The following is a 15,092-nucleotide window of genomic DNA, read 5'->3' as shown; positions in this document are numbered from 1 at the left end:
GACTCTATACTGAGTATTCATTATTCATTGCTAGCTAGCTGTCATCTATTATGTATGAATAAGGCTCTTATATGTCATTTGATTGATGGTGTCATCTTCTTTGTTTCTTCTTGAAATCCATGTCAAGTCTGATCATCTGCAGTTTCATCATCTTAATCATTTTCCACGACGCTCCCAATAATCTTTTCATTTGTCAATATCTCATAGTAACTCTCTTCGATTAAGCGTGCTTATGCTATAACACTATTGGAATGGATGACTTCCTGAAAAAGACAAAGCAATGCAGACTCGATGTATCTTTCGAGAATCAAACAACTCAAAGCGGACAATATTATTGATGTGTAAGAGGCCTTCATTTGTTGCTTCAATTCATCAAATTATTTTTCACAAAAACCAGGAAACTCATGAAATCAAAAAGATCAAAACCCTAAAACTTTCGACATTCCCAAGGTATTCAAAACATTCTGCTCAGAGAAATCTGTTCCAACATTTTTAGAAACATTCTATGTAAAAACAGATTACAAGGGATTGTTCACAAAATCCGCCGGTAATGCGACAAGAAAGAAATTTAACATAAAGAATTTTGAGAGTTACTGTAACATCTTATCAAGTTGGCTAAGAACAGTCTTCCAAAATTTCTCAGCCAAATTTTATTACCTTTAAATTTTTTGAATGATTTGAACTGCAAGTAACCGAACTTTGTAAATTGTAATCAATGAAACACCATACATACACATTATTCTCTGGTGATCTCAAATTCAGCTCCAACCGGCAGGTGATCGCTGGGGTAGAAATTATTGGGAAGTCCACCGACGATACCTGGTGACTCCGAATCCGGAAGTTCAAGAATACCAACAGGCTTTATGTTGTCAGAAGGTGAGAAGAAAATATAATCAAGCGTATCCGTGAAGTCTGGAGTGCAGTTTGTAAATGCAGGTTCTCCTCTGGTATGTGCATAAACACTGCATAAAGGAATCGGAACTTCTCCTAGGCATTCCACCGGTGGTGCTGAAGGGTTGCCGCCTGAAGTAAGGTACTGGTAAACCTGCAGTAACAGAAAATTCAGATCAATAACAGAAACTTCAGATCTTCCTGAGGACTAAAAAGCCATACGATATCAAAGCATTACTCAAAGCTCAGTAACTAAGGAAAACGAAAGGATTGTGTACAAAGTAGTACTTGTAAAAAACTTGAGCTTGGTCACTACCATGTTCACTTCAGACCATTGACTATGCTTATCAAAAGTAACCACAAATTTGTTTCATAGGTAGGCTCAATGAACTGGTCTTACTCTCGAACAATAAATGACTACGTAAGTAGCCCAAGGTGATGAAGGAGGATAGTCTAATAGTTAGACCGCTACCATCTTCAATTCTTCATAAAAATGCAGCTCTTATTATACCTGGAAACCATGTATCTGTGCCTATACCGGTGTTATGAACAAAAACATACCACAGGACTCAGGTTTATTCGCAGGTTAAAACTTGAAACTTTAAGACCAAGGCTTTAGCGCCAAAGTACGGACAAGTTTAAAAACAACGTTCTCCCATTTTGATGTTTTTTTTTTAAAATTTATTCTTGGCTCTGTTTTTAAGGACAATAATGAAATTCATAAGTAATATATAAACCAATGACGATAAGAGCACAACAAAGACATGACAAAAGGAACCTAGAAAAATGAAAGAAATCAAATGGTACTCACAAACCTTATCCCTTGGTACTGAATTGAAATCACCAGCTACAATTACTGAAGGCATGCATTCGTATCTGTCAGATATCGTTGTTTTAAACTGAGATAAGCGTGACAGGAGATATTTAGCTTGAGCTAGCTTAACATCAGCTAATTCAGGATCCCTGAAGCAAATTTTTAATCCACAAGAAATTCAACCGCTAAAACTCATAAAAGAAAGCAAGCTCCTTGAACCCAGTGAATTAAACAGCAGCCAACACGTGAACGAAAATTGAACCACTCTACCAGTATAGATGAGTATTTGCCACAACCACGATGTGGGGGAAAGGATTGTTCAATTTGAATGCAGCCATAATTCCAACACAATCGCGTGTTAATCTTACACAAGGATCGTTTATATCCCCACAATCCTTTGGAGTACTTTTATTGGCTGAATCTGAAAACAGAAACTATAAGGTAAGCAAACAGCAACCAGGGATGCAATTGTTCCTAAAGTAAGACAATGTGATCTATGACAGTAGTATACACGGAGATGATGGAGAGTACACATAGGGTACGTATGGCCATTGGGGTATGCAAGAGCATTGATCACCAGTATGTAGCAAAGATAACCAGGTGATAGCAGGAAAAGTTACCTTTCTTCAATTCAGCCCCTCTATTTCCAGTAGCCACTTTATCACTGTTTTTATCGCCATCTACAGTGACTTCATTTTCAATAGAATCGGCCAGGTCATTGTACTCTATGATCTCCTCCACCAGCAGCTCTGCACTGGATATACAGCAGGACAGATTTAATTAGCCAAATAACTAATCTAACATCAGTTTAATATACATTTGTTAATTGAATAGCATATGATTGATGATTCATTCTGAATTGATGAATTCATGACCTTCGTAACTATTTTAATAAAATTTACATAAAATTGAAATTGCATCTATTCCAACCCCAAGGCAAATGTAGATGCAGAATTACTCTCATAGGAATGTCAAGCAATTACACGTTGGTCTTAAATCCCGATGAAACATAAGTTGGTATGCCTTCCTAGTTTCAAGGACACTTTTTCATTCTCATCCCTAGAAACAACAGGCAAGGACATTCAACTCTGAGAAATGGCTTTAATGTACTGGTAAAGTGTCACTAGGCATCTTATACATAAATAATGGTTGAAGTTGACGACACAAAGAGAGACAGAGAGAGAGAAAGGGAGAGAGAGGCCAAAAAAAGTATGCAAAAGCAGAAATGAGATGTATGATTCCATCAATTCAATTGACAACATGCCTCAAAATAGCTGCGGTGCATAAGGAATTCAAATTATTTAAAATGACCAAGTTTTTTAGGCTTTGAGCCTTGCTCATCTCATTGAATTTGGTTACAACTAGACTTTTATACCTACAGCCATTCTGGTCAAAATTACTGGACCTACTTCAATAAATGACTTCAGATGATCTCAGTTCAGCATCTGCTTCCTTGTAAAGCTAGAGCTGATCAGCTATCTTAAGAAAAACAAAAGGATATTACTGTACCAGTTCTGCTTATAAAAGATTCCACAACCATCACGCTTTGACCCACTTCTCTTGATATATATACTAGAGTACCCATGTGCTTCCATATTTCCTTTGTAAAAGGCATCATACTCATCTACTTCCTGGAAATATCAGCAGATACAAAATGAATAAGAAGCGAGTTTGTATTCATGTCTGCAGTCAAACTCAAGGGCACGAGGTCAACCATCCCATGCACAAGGCTCCCACAATGGATGCACGATCGAGGAAGGGTACAATGTACACAGCCTTATCCCCACATTGATGAGGAGAGGTTGTTACCAGGATTTAAACCCATGCCTATATGTTGTTGTGAGAGAACCTAACCACTGGGCCATGAGTTCGCCTTGTTTATATTCAAATAATAGGGACTAAAATCAAGACAACAAGCATAGGGGAAACATTCAGATTTGAAGAATATGAATTGTAGAAATCCATGAAAGAAAACAAAAACACGTCGAAAATGAGATAGTAAACCTGCAGACAAAGGAAATCAGCCTTCAAGTCTCTAAGAATAGATAAAATTGTTCGCGAACGAGCCTTCCATCTGCAATTAAATGTCAACCTTAATCGAATCCCTACTCATGCGTTGATAGTCAGTATATCAGACATCAGCTTCTAAATGAAACATAAGATAAAAAAATCATTTTAGCCACTTAATTCTCTTCTCATCGTACTGGCCAGCAGATGAATTCTAAATAAACATTAACAAAGCAAATTTCAGGAACAAAAGCATACTTGACAATACGGACATAAGGCACCACAATGTTGACATAAAAAAGAATCTTATTCTTTTTTCCCCCTTAGCCTTGATAGATTCCAATGCTAGGCTTCCAGCCTTTTTTTTTTTCAAGGCCAAGAAAATATAGATTACATGACACTATCTGAACTATTCTAATCCAAGCGGCCTTGAAATCTTTCATATCAATAGAAGAAGAAATATAAAAGCAACTTATGTTTGCAGAAAGATCAATAGAATGTAAGGACTTTACTTGAGGCAAGGTGATGGAGAATGTGGAAAAAATGAACTCTTCACGTAAGCCTAAATTTGAAAGAGAAATTCAAATGTTAGAAAATAACTATATAAAACGGAATAAAAAATTAAAGTATGAGATGAAAACTTTTATTGATCATCAGGATTCAAAGCAATAAACATCCTTGTAGCAAATATATTTGAATTCAAACATTAAATATATGCATGGCAGAAATAAAGCAAAACTAGTTCATCATCCCCAATCACTAATTTTGGAGACGAAATTTCCGTACCTGAGCCAAAATGTTGTAAGACACAAAACGGAATCTTATGCCTGCAAATTACATTTGAAATGTCAAGGATGAATTGTGAGATACAATTCACTACCACATAAAAGGCAACGCCAGCCACTTGGGTATTGTTGGAGAAAGAGCACCACACAACTAGGTCGTCATGTTAAGCAAGCAACCAAACACCTTGCTTAGGCAAAAATGGGTAAGGATGTTTAAAAACAACTTGGCATGAAACCCAGTGCCGATCGGACAAGTCAATTACGTAGTAACAAGGTTCACATAAGATGAAATGCTAGCCTTAAGCTTGTTCTTCATGTTTTGAAGCTTTCCAAAAATTAGAGTAATCGATCCATCCAGGTTTCCCTAATCAGAAAGGAAAAGCTTTTGGGAAAAAACTTGGGTGACCCATGCTTTTCTACTGCATAAGTCTAAAATTTATGTTTAACAATATACAATATCTTTTAAACTATGAAGCTGTAGAAGAAAATTAAATGAAGAAATTTCTAATAAATCATGGAGTGAAGGTACACATCCAAGTTAATTGCATATACATATACATATATATATATGTAGTTATGTACCAATAAAACCAACAAAGCTGAAGATCATAAACATACCATCAGATTTATTTCTCGAGTAGATATCGCCACCTTCAACAGAAACGAATTTTGGGCAAATTGGTGATGGGGCTGTTGACATTTTTCTCATACAGACACTGCAACAATTAGAAACTTAAATAAACGACCAGTGGCAGTAGAATATCAGCCCAGCATTGTAGATTATTGCTGTTCAGAGAGCAATAAGAGAATAAAAAAATCTCGTTTATCCCAAACAATATCTGATAGTGGATTTTCGGAGTATGCTTATACATCAGATACATCTTTAGCCAATCTTGGCAATATGAGGCAAAATTAAATCTTATGATCGCCCTATCATCCCAGAAAATATAAAATTACTGAAAATATTCCATTTTCTAAAACATAAATGCAAAATTCAGGTGCAAATATGCATCCAACAACGCATCATTCATAAAGCATTTCTGTATTTAGCCTTCAAGTAAACCCCTTTTAACATTCATAGAGGAAGAATGGTACCTGATGAAGGAGGGAATAGGAAGCCGGGGTAGCAAAGGAAGAGCCTTTAACATTATGAGATAAAATGTAAGTGACAAGTGGACTGTGAAAGGAGTTTTATGCGTGAACAGAAGGTGTGTGTTTGTAAGACTCTGTGGAGATGAAAGGAGGTTGTGCTCAGACACTAGTGTTTACATACAGTTTGAAATAATAAGGATGTGAGGGGCTGAAAAGGAGGTTATGCTATTAGGTTTGGGAAGTAGTTGACTTTCTACACAATTCATTTTCGGTACGAGTAACTGAGCACATATAAAACAGTACCAACCACATAATTATACTATTTTTTTATAAAAAAAAGGCACATAATTGTATTGTTGTTTTTCATTAGATTCTTTAAATCCTTCCCTCTTTTTTTTTCTAAATAATATTTCATTGAAGGAAACAGGTAACAAACTAAACACCATCCAGGCATTGGCAAAGAACAGGATGAGCATGTCACAACCCAAGCAAACAAGAAACGCAACAAACGTAAAGGAACTAGAAACAAACAATAAAGGTAAACTAAAAGGTCACAGGCCAAAACTATAGTTGGGGTATATCTATCATATACTTGATACTCCATTTGCATTGTTAAACTTCTATCTTCAACATTTAAAAAAATTTGTGGGTATTTTCATATACCTTAACCCTACGAATCCTCAATCCTCATAATTATGAATAGCCATTATCTTTGACAAAATCAACTTCTATTTCTACAGATTTGCATTAAGGGTAAGAACTGTACCGGACACACTTGGAAGAACTGAAAGTCAGTGGTTTCCCTCTCGACTGATCCCTCAAGGCTTCAAGAAATCAATAATAATTAGAGGCTAGGGTTTTCTGTCTGTGTCTCGCATGTTTTCAGATTTATAGCCCCCGTCCATATGACGTGTCATCTTCTTGAATGATTCCCTTTTTGGTGAGGAAGAATGTAGTAGGCCTTATCCCATATTACCACCTCATGCGAATGGTTAAAAGGATATAGCTGTGATCGGCCATGAAGTGTTATTGACTAGGCCTATCACATACAGCCTTAAAGCCCAATCTGGGGAATGATTTTATGCTCACTCAGAGGTGTATCTCTCGAAGTAATTTTCCATTTAGTGAAATCAGCTTCCAAGATGCTAGCATTTCAAATTGATCGGCCACTAATTTTGTCATTAAATTTCCCATAACTCGGTTACTTAGCTTGCAAAAGCTGACTTTCATGGCACTGTTAACATCCAAAGGATTAGAAAATCTCTTCCGATATGGTAAAGCTCTTTTACCATTTGAAGATAATCAAGTTCATAATGTTCATTCAAGTCTTAATCAACAGTAAAAATATGTTTCCTAACATGTTATATTTGTGTAAGGAAGAGGATGACGAAGAAAAAGAAGAAGAGGGTCTTGATTTATTTATATTTATGAATGAGCAAACGAGTTACAAATACTGGGGGTATAGTAGGCCTAACAATCATTTAGTGTCTTATACTTATTACACAATTTGAGGTCATCATAGACATTAAGATTGTATCTCAAAGTTCATAAAAAAGGTAAACAACTCCTATGCACAATGCTCCCGCAGTGGGCGGGGTCGGGGAGAGGCCGTAGGATGTTCGTAAGTTAAAGAATGTCGCATATATCTAATTAAGCCTAGGATCAAAATCGAAAGCCAAGCAAAAAAAAAAAAGAAGCAATGTTATGCCAATAAATTTTGAACATAATCTGGATAATCTAGCTTATACCGCTCGCCCATATCAATTTGAAACAAAAGTGCCTAGTCATTGACAATCTATCTACTCTCTCTCTCTCTCTCTCTCTCTCTCTCTCTCTCATTTTCTTCTTGGTCGCTAATATCACCTTCTGTATTGCATATTAATACTGTTCAAAGAACCAATAAAAGAATAAGCAACCTTGCTTTGCCCAAACAATATCTGATACTGGAATTTTTGAAATTTGTTTCTAAAGCTCCCATATCTTGTCCCAAAAAATCACAAAATTATTCAAAAGATTCCATCTTTTGAAACAAAACTGCAAATTCAGTTGAAGACTCTTGTAATTTTGCTTTCACAAATACAAAAACACATCAAACAAAGCACCATTCAGTAAGCATATAAGTAGTTATCCTTGACAGAGAGAGAGAGGGGTACCTGAAGGAGGGAATAGGAACCCACGAGAGCAAAGGAGAAGCCTTTAACATTAGGAGAGAGTGCGCCAGTGCTGTTCAACTATTCCGATGTCTCTGAGACTCTGGTGGGTTTAGGTTTCCCCTTCTCTACTACCCAGCAGTGAAAAAAAGACACAAAATTGGACCTTTACAAAATCAGGCCTGGATTATAACGAAGGTCCACATTATTGTCATGCGAGATTGCGCACCGGATCAAGACTCCAGCACCAGAGTTTGTTTATGACACCCAATTGGGATAGTGACTCCAATTTATTGTTAAAATTATGAATTAAAATATATTTTTTTAAGTATTTTAAAGTTCATAATCTTAGAATATGATAAATTTTAGGAAAAAAAAAAGACACTTTGATGTTGAAAGTTGAAACGATAGACACGCGAGTCTGGTGCTATATAATCATCAATTAGATTAATAAAGAGTTGATCTTTGTATGCTCCATCCATCATTGACACACTAATGTTGATGTAACTATGGAGCTTTCCCTCTCTAAATCATAGATTATTAGAATGTGATACTGGGTAGTGGGTAGTGAATGTCATGACTAGTGAATTTGGAAAACAGAGTAGGAGAATCAAGTAATCCTAGTGAGAGAGTGTAATTTGGGGCCACAGCATTTGAAAATCACCGGAGAAAGACAACGATGTCCAAGGTGTGAAAAAAGCTTCACGCTTTTCTAAGGTGTAGATACACCCACAAGGTGTTTGTTCATTTGCTTGAGAAGTAGCCGTGAATAACGCCATCACCAATATTGGGTACCTAGGATCGCTCTGCCTGACCGCCTCTGTCCCACTTCCAGAAGCAGAAGTAATGGCCGATTCTGGGTTTCTTTCTGATATAGACGAGTCGGCAGTGGAGGAACTTATCTCTCAGGCACAAGAGCTATGTGTTCTGGAGCAAGTATCTGCAATTAACTGCTCTGGTTTCAATGATTCCGACCTTCCCAGTGAGTTGGAGAATCGATTTCGTAAACTCAAATCGTTCCCTCTCACCAAATCCGGCTACGGATCTACTGGGAACAGTCGTTGCGACAAGGCTCTGTATGGCTCGAAGAGCGATTTGAGTAAGAGCGAAGTGAAAGGTGAAGCAGATGGCGATGGTGCTGTGTTTGGTGAGCAAAGTGGGCGTTTCTCGGGTTCCAAGAAAAAACCAGATTGGAATTTGGGTTCGGAGAGAGGATCATCCCCTTCGAATTCTGAAATAGGGGATGAGAAATTGTCGGGTGAGAAGAAAAACCCAAATGGGAAGAAGGGTTTGCAGAAGAAATTATCCAAACCCCGGTCCATTTCGTCTTCTTCGGATTCATCTTCAAATGATTTAACTGAAAATGCGATTTTCTCGCCATCCAAGCAAACCCCGCATGAGAAAAAGAAAACTAAACCGAAATTAAAGTCTGGTTCTTTGTCTTCTCCTGCGGGCTCTCCAAATTCGTGGAGGGATTCACCATCTCCACCTCGGAAAACCGGCTGTTTCTGGTGTTCTCCGAAGAAAGTTTCCAGGCAAAAGAGCAGAGAAAGTAAGGCATTGGACATGGATCTTGACTGGGGGAAAAATGATGACTTGCTATCCGATCTGACTACATTTTCAGTGAAGGAGCAGCAAAAGATTCTCAAGATGGCAATGAAGGAACAGCAGAAGATCAGCCGTGAATCAGAGAAAATCGTCAAATGGGCAAAGCAGGCATCAGCAAGGATGAGTTTCCATGACATTGAAGATGAGCTAAGTGATGATGAGATCACAAGGAGAGTGTAGTGTTACCATCACAATATACAGTAAATGTTTCTTCACAATTCTAGTTTACATAAAGGTTTTTGCTTATATAAATTCTGGTAGAATACCTGCTATGAAGGATCATAGTTGTTTCCTCCAATTGTTTTGCTGACTGAGAAAATACATAAATGTTGTCAACAGGGTGGTTCGATCGACAATTAATTGGGTTATTTATATGTGTACCAATAATCTATTATGATGAAAAATATATTTTTTAACAACATTTAAAAAAAATTATGAATCCTTCACCCTTCAAATGCTGGAGTTCCTTTCCTTTGTGCGATTCCTGCACAAGTTCCTGAGGCTACATTGCTGCAATTAGAGCATCCACAGTAGTATAATATAATACAGCACTTCAAAATTATTCTCTCTCTTCTCCTCTTTCCTATGTGGCACAATTTAATTGGATGAGTGGGTCCCATAATAATACTATTCATCAACACTCCATAAATTCCAACACTCTATATTCATTTTCTCTATTTTCTCTCTCTTCCTTTTCATCATCTCTCTCTTCCTTTTCATCTTCTCTCTCTTTCTTTTCATCTTCTCTCTCTTTCTTTTCATCACCTCTCTCTTCTTTTTATCACATTTCTCCTCATTTTCATCATCTCTCTCTTCACTATTCATCAACTATATATATACTCCAACTCTCAAGTATCATTTTTCCACAACTAAATTTTCAAGTGTCATTTTTCACCCATTGTGTGCATGTAGCGCTATATTTATCAAAAAAGTAACATTTCAAGTACTTGAAATACACTCCATTATATCCATTGTGAGAGTATAACACTATATTTATCCAAAAAGTATTGCTAACAATGTTAAATATAACACCATTGTGGATGCTCTTAAGTTCTTTACTTTTCCATGAAAATATAACGAGGCGGCGTCACAGCTGTAATATTTGACTAGGAAATATAGGTGGGACCGTCAACGGGAAGGTTCATGTGCGTGTCAAATCCAACTAGCGAAAACGGCTTTTTCTTCTTCGAAAATGTTCCTTTCGTTCTGTAACATACAGAGGTTTTCCCTTTACCTCTACAGTTACTTTCTCTCCCAAGACCCACACACAAACTCCTATTTGGGTGTCTCTACCTGTAACCAAAAGATTCTCTTTCTCCAAAGATCTAGCTTTTTTGGGTTTTGCAGGCGTAATACGCGTCCCCTTCATCCGTTGGTCACTGATTTCGAGTGTACTAAAGACGGAAGCTGTAGAGAAAAAGCAGGGATTTAACGGGGTACTGCACTTGACTATATATGGAGGCTATAAGGAAGCAAGCAAGCAGGTTTAGAGAACAGGTTGCCAAGCAACAGCAAGTAAGCTGTTAAGTATTTTATGTTGTTTTTTTTTCTCTGTTTCGTGGGTTTGATGTTTTAGGTTCTTATTGAGGTTTTTGAAGTTCTATGAAATTAATTTTCAGACATTGGTAGTTGCCAATATCTGGGGTGTGGTAATGATTAGACGGTTGGATGATTCTGTGTATGGATATTTTGGGCTGAGGGGCTCAAGGAAGCTTGGTGGTTGCCAATATCTGGGGTGTGGTAATGATTAGACGGTTGGATGATTCTGTGTATGGATATTTTGGGCCGAGGGGCTCAAGGAAGCTTCTGAATTCAATTTCAGGGGTTTAGCGGGTAAATTGGTGAGTTTACTTTAGGGTTCCAAATAATTGGAGCTCTGTTTGAGACAGATTGGCAAGAATATCAAACCACTGGTTTTGGTCTAGTACAAAGTAATCCTACAACATGATATACAAGATCAGAAATAGAAACATACACCGGAGATGTAAAGAAATATGGGCCCCAATGTTTCCCTTGCAAAGGGGCCTTAGTGGCTTACTAGGGAGGGAGACACCCCATCTAATATACTAGCCCAACAGCTAGTACCCCAAGCGTTGTGGGATTTCGCTTTAATACTCTAATATAGTAACTCAACAGCTAGTACCCAAGCAATGTGGGATATCGTTTTAACTTTTAACACTCCCCGCACGTGCGGGTTGGGCTATGCCAGGCCTAACACGTGGATAGGGTAGAGGCTAGTGTTCCCCATCAAGATCTTGGGCCACTCCGATACCATGTAAAGAAATGTGGGCCCCAATGTTTCCCTTGCAAACTCACTTACAAGGGAGGGGGACACCGGACTCCTCATCTAATATATTAGCCCAGCAGCTAGCACCCAAACAATGTGGGGTTTCGTTTTCACAGAAGAGATTCTCCCCTTTTGCACCATCTTGAATGTGAATGACTCAACACTTGAGAGCTGAAATCAGCAAAACCAAACAGCTGATAGCCTCTCTCAAGAACCGGAGGGGGCAAGACATTTTTTTCATATTGAATGACTAATCCTATCAAACGTTTTACAGGCACTACTGAAACATATTGGACATTTTAGTAGTGACGCCTCTGCAGTTGAAGAAGCTGAACTTCAGTGCCACCAAAAACTTCGAAATCTATACCATTCCACAAGAGCAGCTAAGGTACATCAATCAAGCCATTGTCAACTAATTTCCTTGCATACTATAGTGGCACATTTAATACGACAAATTTAAATTTATGTGATGTCAACTAATACTTTGATTGTGCTTTAAGTTGGGCAAAATCTTGAAGTGTGTATGTTGCGCAGCATTTTCAGAGGAATATTGTTCGTGGTATTGAAGGCTATATTTCTATAAGTGCAAAGCAAATGGAGATAGGTGTGTCTCTCTCCTAAGATGAATTTGTTTTAGATTTGGAAAGATCCAATAGTACCTCGCAACCCGCCCACAGTAAATGGCTATGGTTGCATCTCTTTCCAACCAATTGAAAACCAGCTTAATCTGAAGCTGTCCAATCAAACAATGATACAGTTGTCCTGTAAGGGCCGCTCAAACCCGTTCTAAATAAATGGAAAGCGGTCTGATCAAAAAATAAATGGAAAGTAGCCTCAGGTCAAGGGTCCTTAACCTAACTTGTTTTTATGTGATCTGGCCATCTTGGATTGTTTTCCAAAAGATTATTTAAAGGCTGATACATGGGATTTCTCCTAAACAATTATAGCAAGGAAGTTGGCTGAAGATTGTTGCAAATATGGAGCTGAGAACCAAAATAATGATAACCGCATTGCAAGAACTACACTTGACTTTGGTACGTCATATGATTTGATCGAAACAGAGAGGAAAACTTTACTTGGAATCCTAAGAGATCAGGTAGATTTCTCTCTGAGATTCATTTGTGAGATTGGTTATAGCATGCTTTATGGGTCACGTTTGTTAATGTTTATATTTTTGTGTGCGCGCGTTGTCTCTTTTGTCTGTAGAATGAGTAAAGTTGAGTGAACAAAAGTAGAAGAAATTGTTAATGAGATTCAGTTGATCCCATGCATGATTTTCTTTCACCCTTCATTTAGTAAGAGAGAATATATATATATCATCAAGAAACAACAATTGGTATTTTGAGCCTTTTTTTTTCGTACTATATTTGAAAGGTTTGTCTTTTTGCCCTTTTGTAAGTCTAATGACATCACAGGTTTTTGACATTTAGGTTTCTGAGCCACTACGCACGTTAATAACAGGAGCTCCTCTTGAGGATGCTCGGCACTTAGTCCGTCGTTATGATAGACTCCAGCAAGAGGTTGAAGCACAGGTAATCTCTGATGTTTACCTAGGTTTTCATGGTATTTTTAGAAACAGAATGGATTCTTAGTGTGCATTTTCTCATCAGGCAGCTGAAGTGTTGAGGCGTCGGTCAAAGACCAAAGAATCAGATGTAACTCCAGAGAGTTGCCTGAAGCTTCGAAGTGCAGAGGAAAGTTTGAATGAGCTTATATCTACTATGAAAGCACTTGGAAGAGAAGCAACTGATGCCATGTTGTCTGTTGAAGATCAGCAGCAGCAGGCAACTTTTCAGCACCTTTTTTCTATGGTATTGTGATCTATCTATACTTGCATGTATGCATGTCATTAGGTTTTTTTTTTTTTTTAAGCACCAGAAATTTGGACTTTGCACTAATTTTGATGTACCTTTATGATAAAGTGACTTTTTCCATTGATGGTAGATCTATAGGACAGTAGGACCTCAAATTTTTAAACACTTGGATGGGTAGAGGGTGAAATGGAGATTTCATCGTATTACCAAAAATTATGAAGATGAATTTCATGAGTTTGGGTACCATTTTACTCTGTGTTGTTTGTGATCTGTAAACCTATGCTTCTTGTTGAGCTTAGGTGGGTCTTTTTTGGCACATGCACCTAACGAGACCACTTTGCAGGTAGATGCCGAGAGATCTTATCATCAACATGTTCTGGCTTTATTAGATAAGCTATATGATGAGGTATGTAATGTGCATAGTAGGTCCATATTTGCGGGAAAAGTTTTTATGTTAATTTGCATATTTATTTATGTATTTATGTATATTGCTGGGGCTAGATGAGCCTGGAAGAGCAAAGAATGCAGTCCTCATCAATGTTAGCGTCTACACGAAAAGATGTGAATATCCCAACGGCACATCAGGATGCAAATTCAAATGGACCTGATGATCCAACTCATATTAATCAAACTAATGCTTATTTTATTGCGAAAGTAAGTTCATTATTTTAAGATCTTTTGCTGCACATAAGCTGGTCTTACTTATCATTGGATATTGGTAACCATTGATTGCGATCGTTGGAATAATGGAATTTGCTTACCAGTGAAACATTTGTGGGCATGATTGACATATTTTTAATTGTCACCAAAAACTGCATAGAAGTTGTGCTTATTGTGGCTGTAACTCTTGGCCTTGCAGGTTGTACACGCATTCGATGCTCAGACAGAAGGGGAGTTAAGTCTATCAGTGGATGATTATGTTGTGGTTCGACAGGTGATTCTTCTACTACTAATGCATATGCATTACCTAAATAATGACCGTCTCCTGATAATAAACCTGTCCTTTTATGAACATCTATGCTTTCGTTCAAAATTTACAGATAAGATTGTAGCGCGGTGGTTGTACATGTTAAAATGTTGTGTACTTTGGCCGTCATGTTTCTGCTTGGAGACCATGCATATACCTCGTTTTGGACCTTCTACCCTTCTGCTGCTGCTTGTGAATTCTAAATCCATGTGATGCATATTGATGTCTCTGGTATTCTATTTGGGGGATTATTTTCTTATCGGATTGGTGCTCGTCTCTTGCTCTCCTTCTACTCTAGTTCTAAACTTCTGTTGCTAAATATCATAAGGTGGCTCCTACTGGATGGTCTGAAGGAGAACTTAAGGGCAAAGCTGGATGGTTTCCCTCTGCTTATGTAGTGAGGCAGGATATAGCGCCAGCGAGCAAGCTCGTGGATGAAAGCTCAACCGTGTCAACAGAAAATCCCGCTTGATGACCTAATGGATAGTTGTACAAAAATCATATTGCCTACTGTATATGTAGTTCCTCGCTGCATACCAATTGCTATGCCTTCATCACCTGTAAATTTCAATTTTGCTTTATATACACAATCAGTTTGTGCAATAAACCAGCATTTTCTTTTTGAACAGTCAATTGTGAGTAAATCACTCATGAATACAAGACTTGTTCATGGCCAA

The 15,092-nt window shown here is 37.7% G+C and overlaps 3 protein-coding genes across 6 annotated transcripts; 2 read left to right on the top strand and 1 right to left on the bottom strand.

Moving 5' to 3' along the window:
- Positions 1-417: 417 nt before the first annotated feature.
- On the bottom strand, positions 418-7,998 carry LOC119992649 (carbon catabolite repressor protein 4 homolog 4). Its single transcript, XM_038839447.1, has 10 exons — positions 7,743-7,998; positions 5,116-5,213; positions 4,499-4,539; positions 4,225-4,274; positions 3,710-3,779; positions 3,215-3,336; positions 2,326-2,459; positions 1,976-2,126; positions 1,707-1,854; positions 418-1,045 (listed from the first exon to the last, which is right to left on the bottom strand). Exons 1-10 carry the CDS (start codon positions 7,790-7,792, stop codon positions 737-739), a joined length of 1,173 nt encoding a protein of 390 aa, XP_038695375.1. The 5' UTR covers positions 7,793-7,998; the 3' UTR covers positions 418-736.
- A 587-nt stretch (positions 7,999-8,585) lies between these two features.
- Positions 8,586-9,661, top strand: LOC119992677. Its single transcript, XM_038839473.1, has 2 exons — positions 8,586-9,523; positions 9,625-9,661. The coding sequence occupies exons 1-2, from the start codon at positions 8,586-8,588 to the stop codon at positions 9,659-9,661; spliced, it is 975 nt and encodes a 324-aa protein (XP_038695401.1).
- Positions 9,662-10,516: 855 nt separating this feature from the next.
- Positions 10,517-15,070, top strand: LOC119992456 (SH3 domain-containing protein 1-like). 4 transcript variants are annotated; one of them, XR_005466401.1, is made up of 11 exons: positions 10,517-10,862; positions 11,909-12,022; positions 12,169-12,238; positions 12,582-12,730; positions 13,065-13,166; positions 13,245-13,445; positions 13,792-13,854; positions 13,950-14,102; positions 14,308-14,382; positions 14,489-14,646; positions 14,744-14,885. XR_005466401.1 is itself a non-coding variant. In XM_038839148.1 (10 exons), the coding sequence occupies exons 1-10, from the start codon at positions 10,803-10,805 to the stop codon at positions 14,498-14,500; spliced, it is 999 nt and encodes a 332-aa protein (XP_038695076.1). In that variant the 5' UTR covers positions 10,517-10,802; the 3' UTR covers positions 14,501-14,737. The 4 variants fall into 4 exon arrangements, 3 of the variants coding, with proteins under 3 accessions (XP_038695076.1, XP_038695075.1, XP_038695078.1); XM_038839148.1 differs by lacking the exon at positions 14,744-14,885 and having other exon boundaries at positions 14,489-14,737; XM_038839147.1 differs by lacking the exon at positions 14,489-14,646 and having other exon boundaries at positions 10,528-10,862; positions 14,744-15,070.
- Positions 15,071-15,092: the final 22 nt, after the last annotated feature.

The sequence above is a fragment of the Tripterygium wilfordii genome, chromosome 23, assembly GCF_013401445.1.
Source record: "Tripterygium wilfordii isolate XIE 37 chromosome 23, ASM1340144v1, whole genome shotgun sequence".
Taxonomy (NCBI): domain Eukaryota; kingdom Viridiplantae; phylum Streptophyta; class Magnoliopsida; order Celastrales; family Celastraceae; genus Tripterygium; species Tripterygium wilfordii.
Note: the sequence above shows the minus strand (reverse complement) of the source record. Positions and strands in the feature narration are given on the sequence as shown.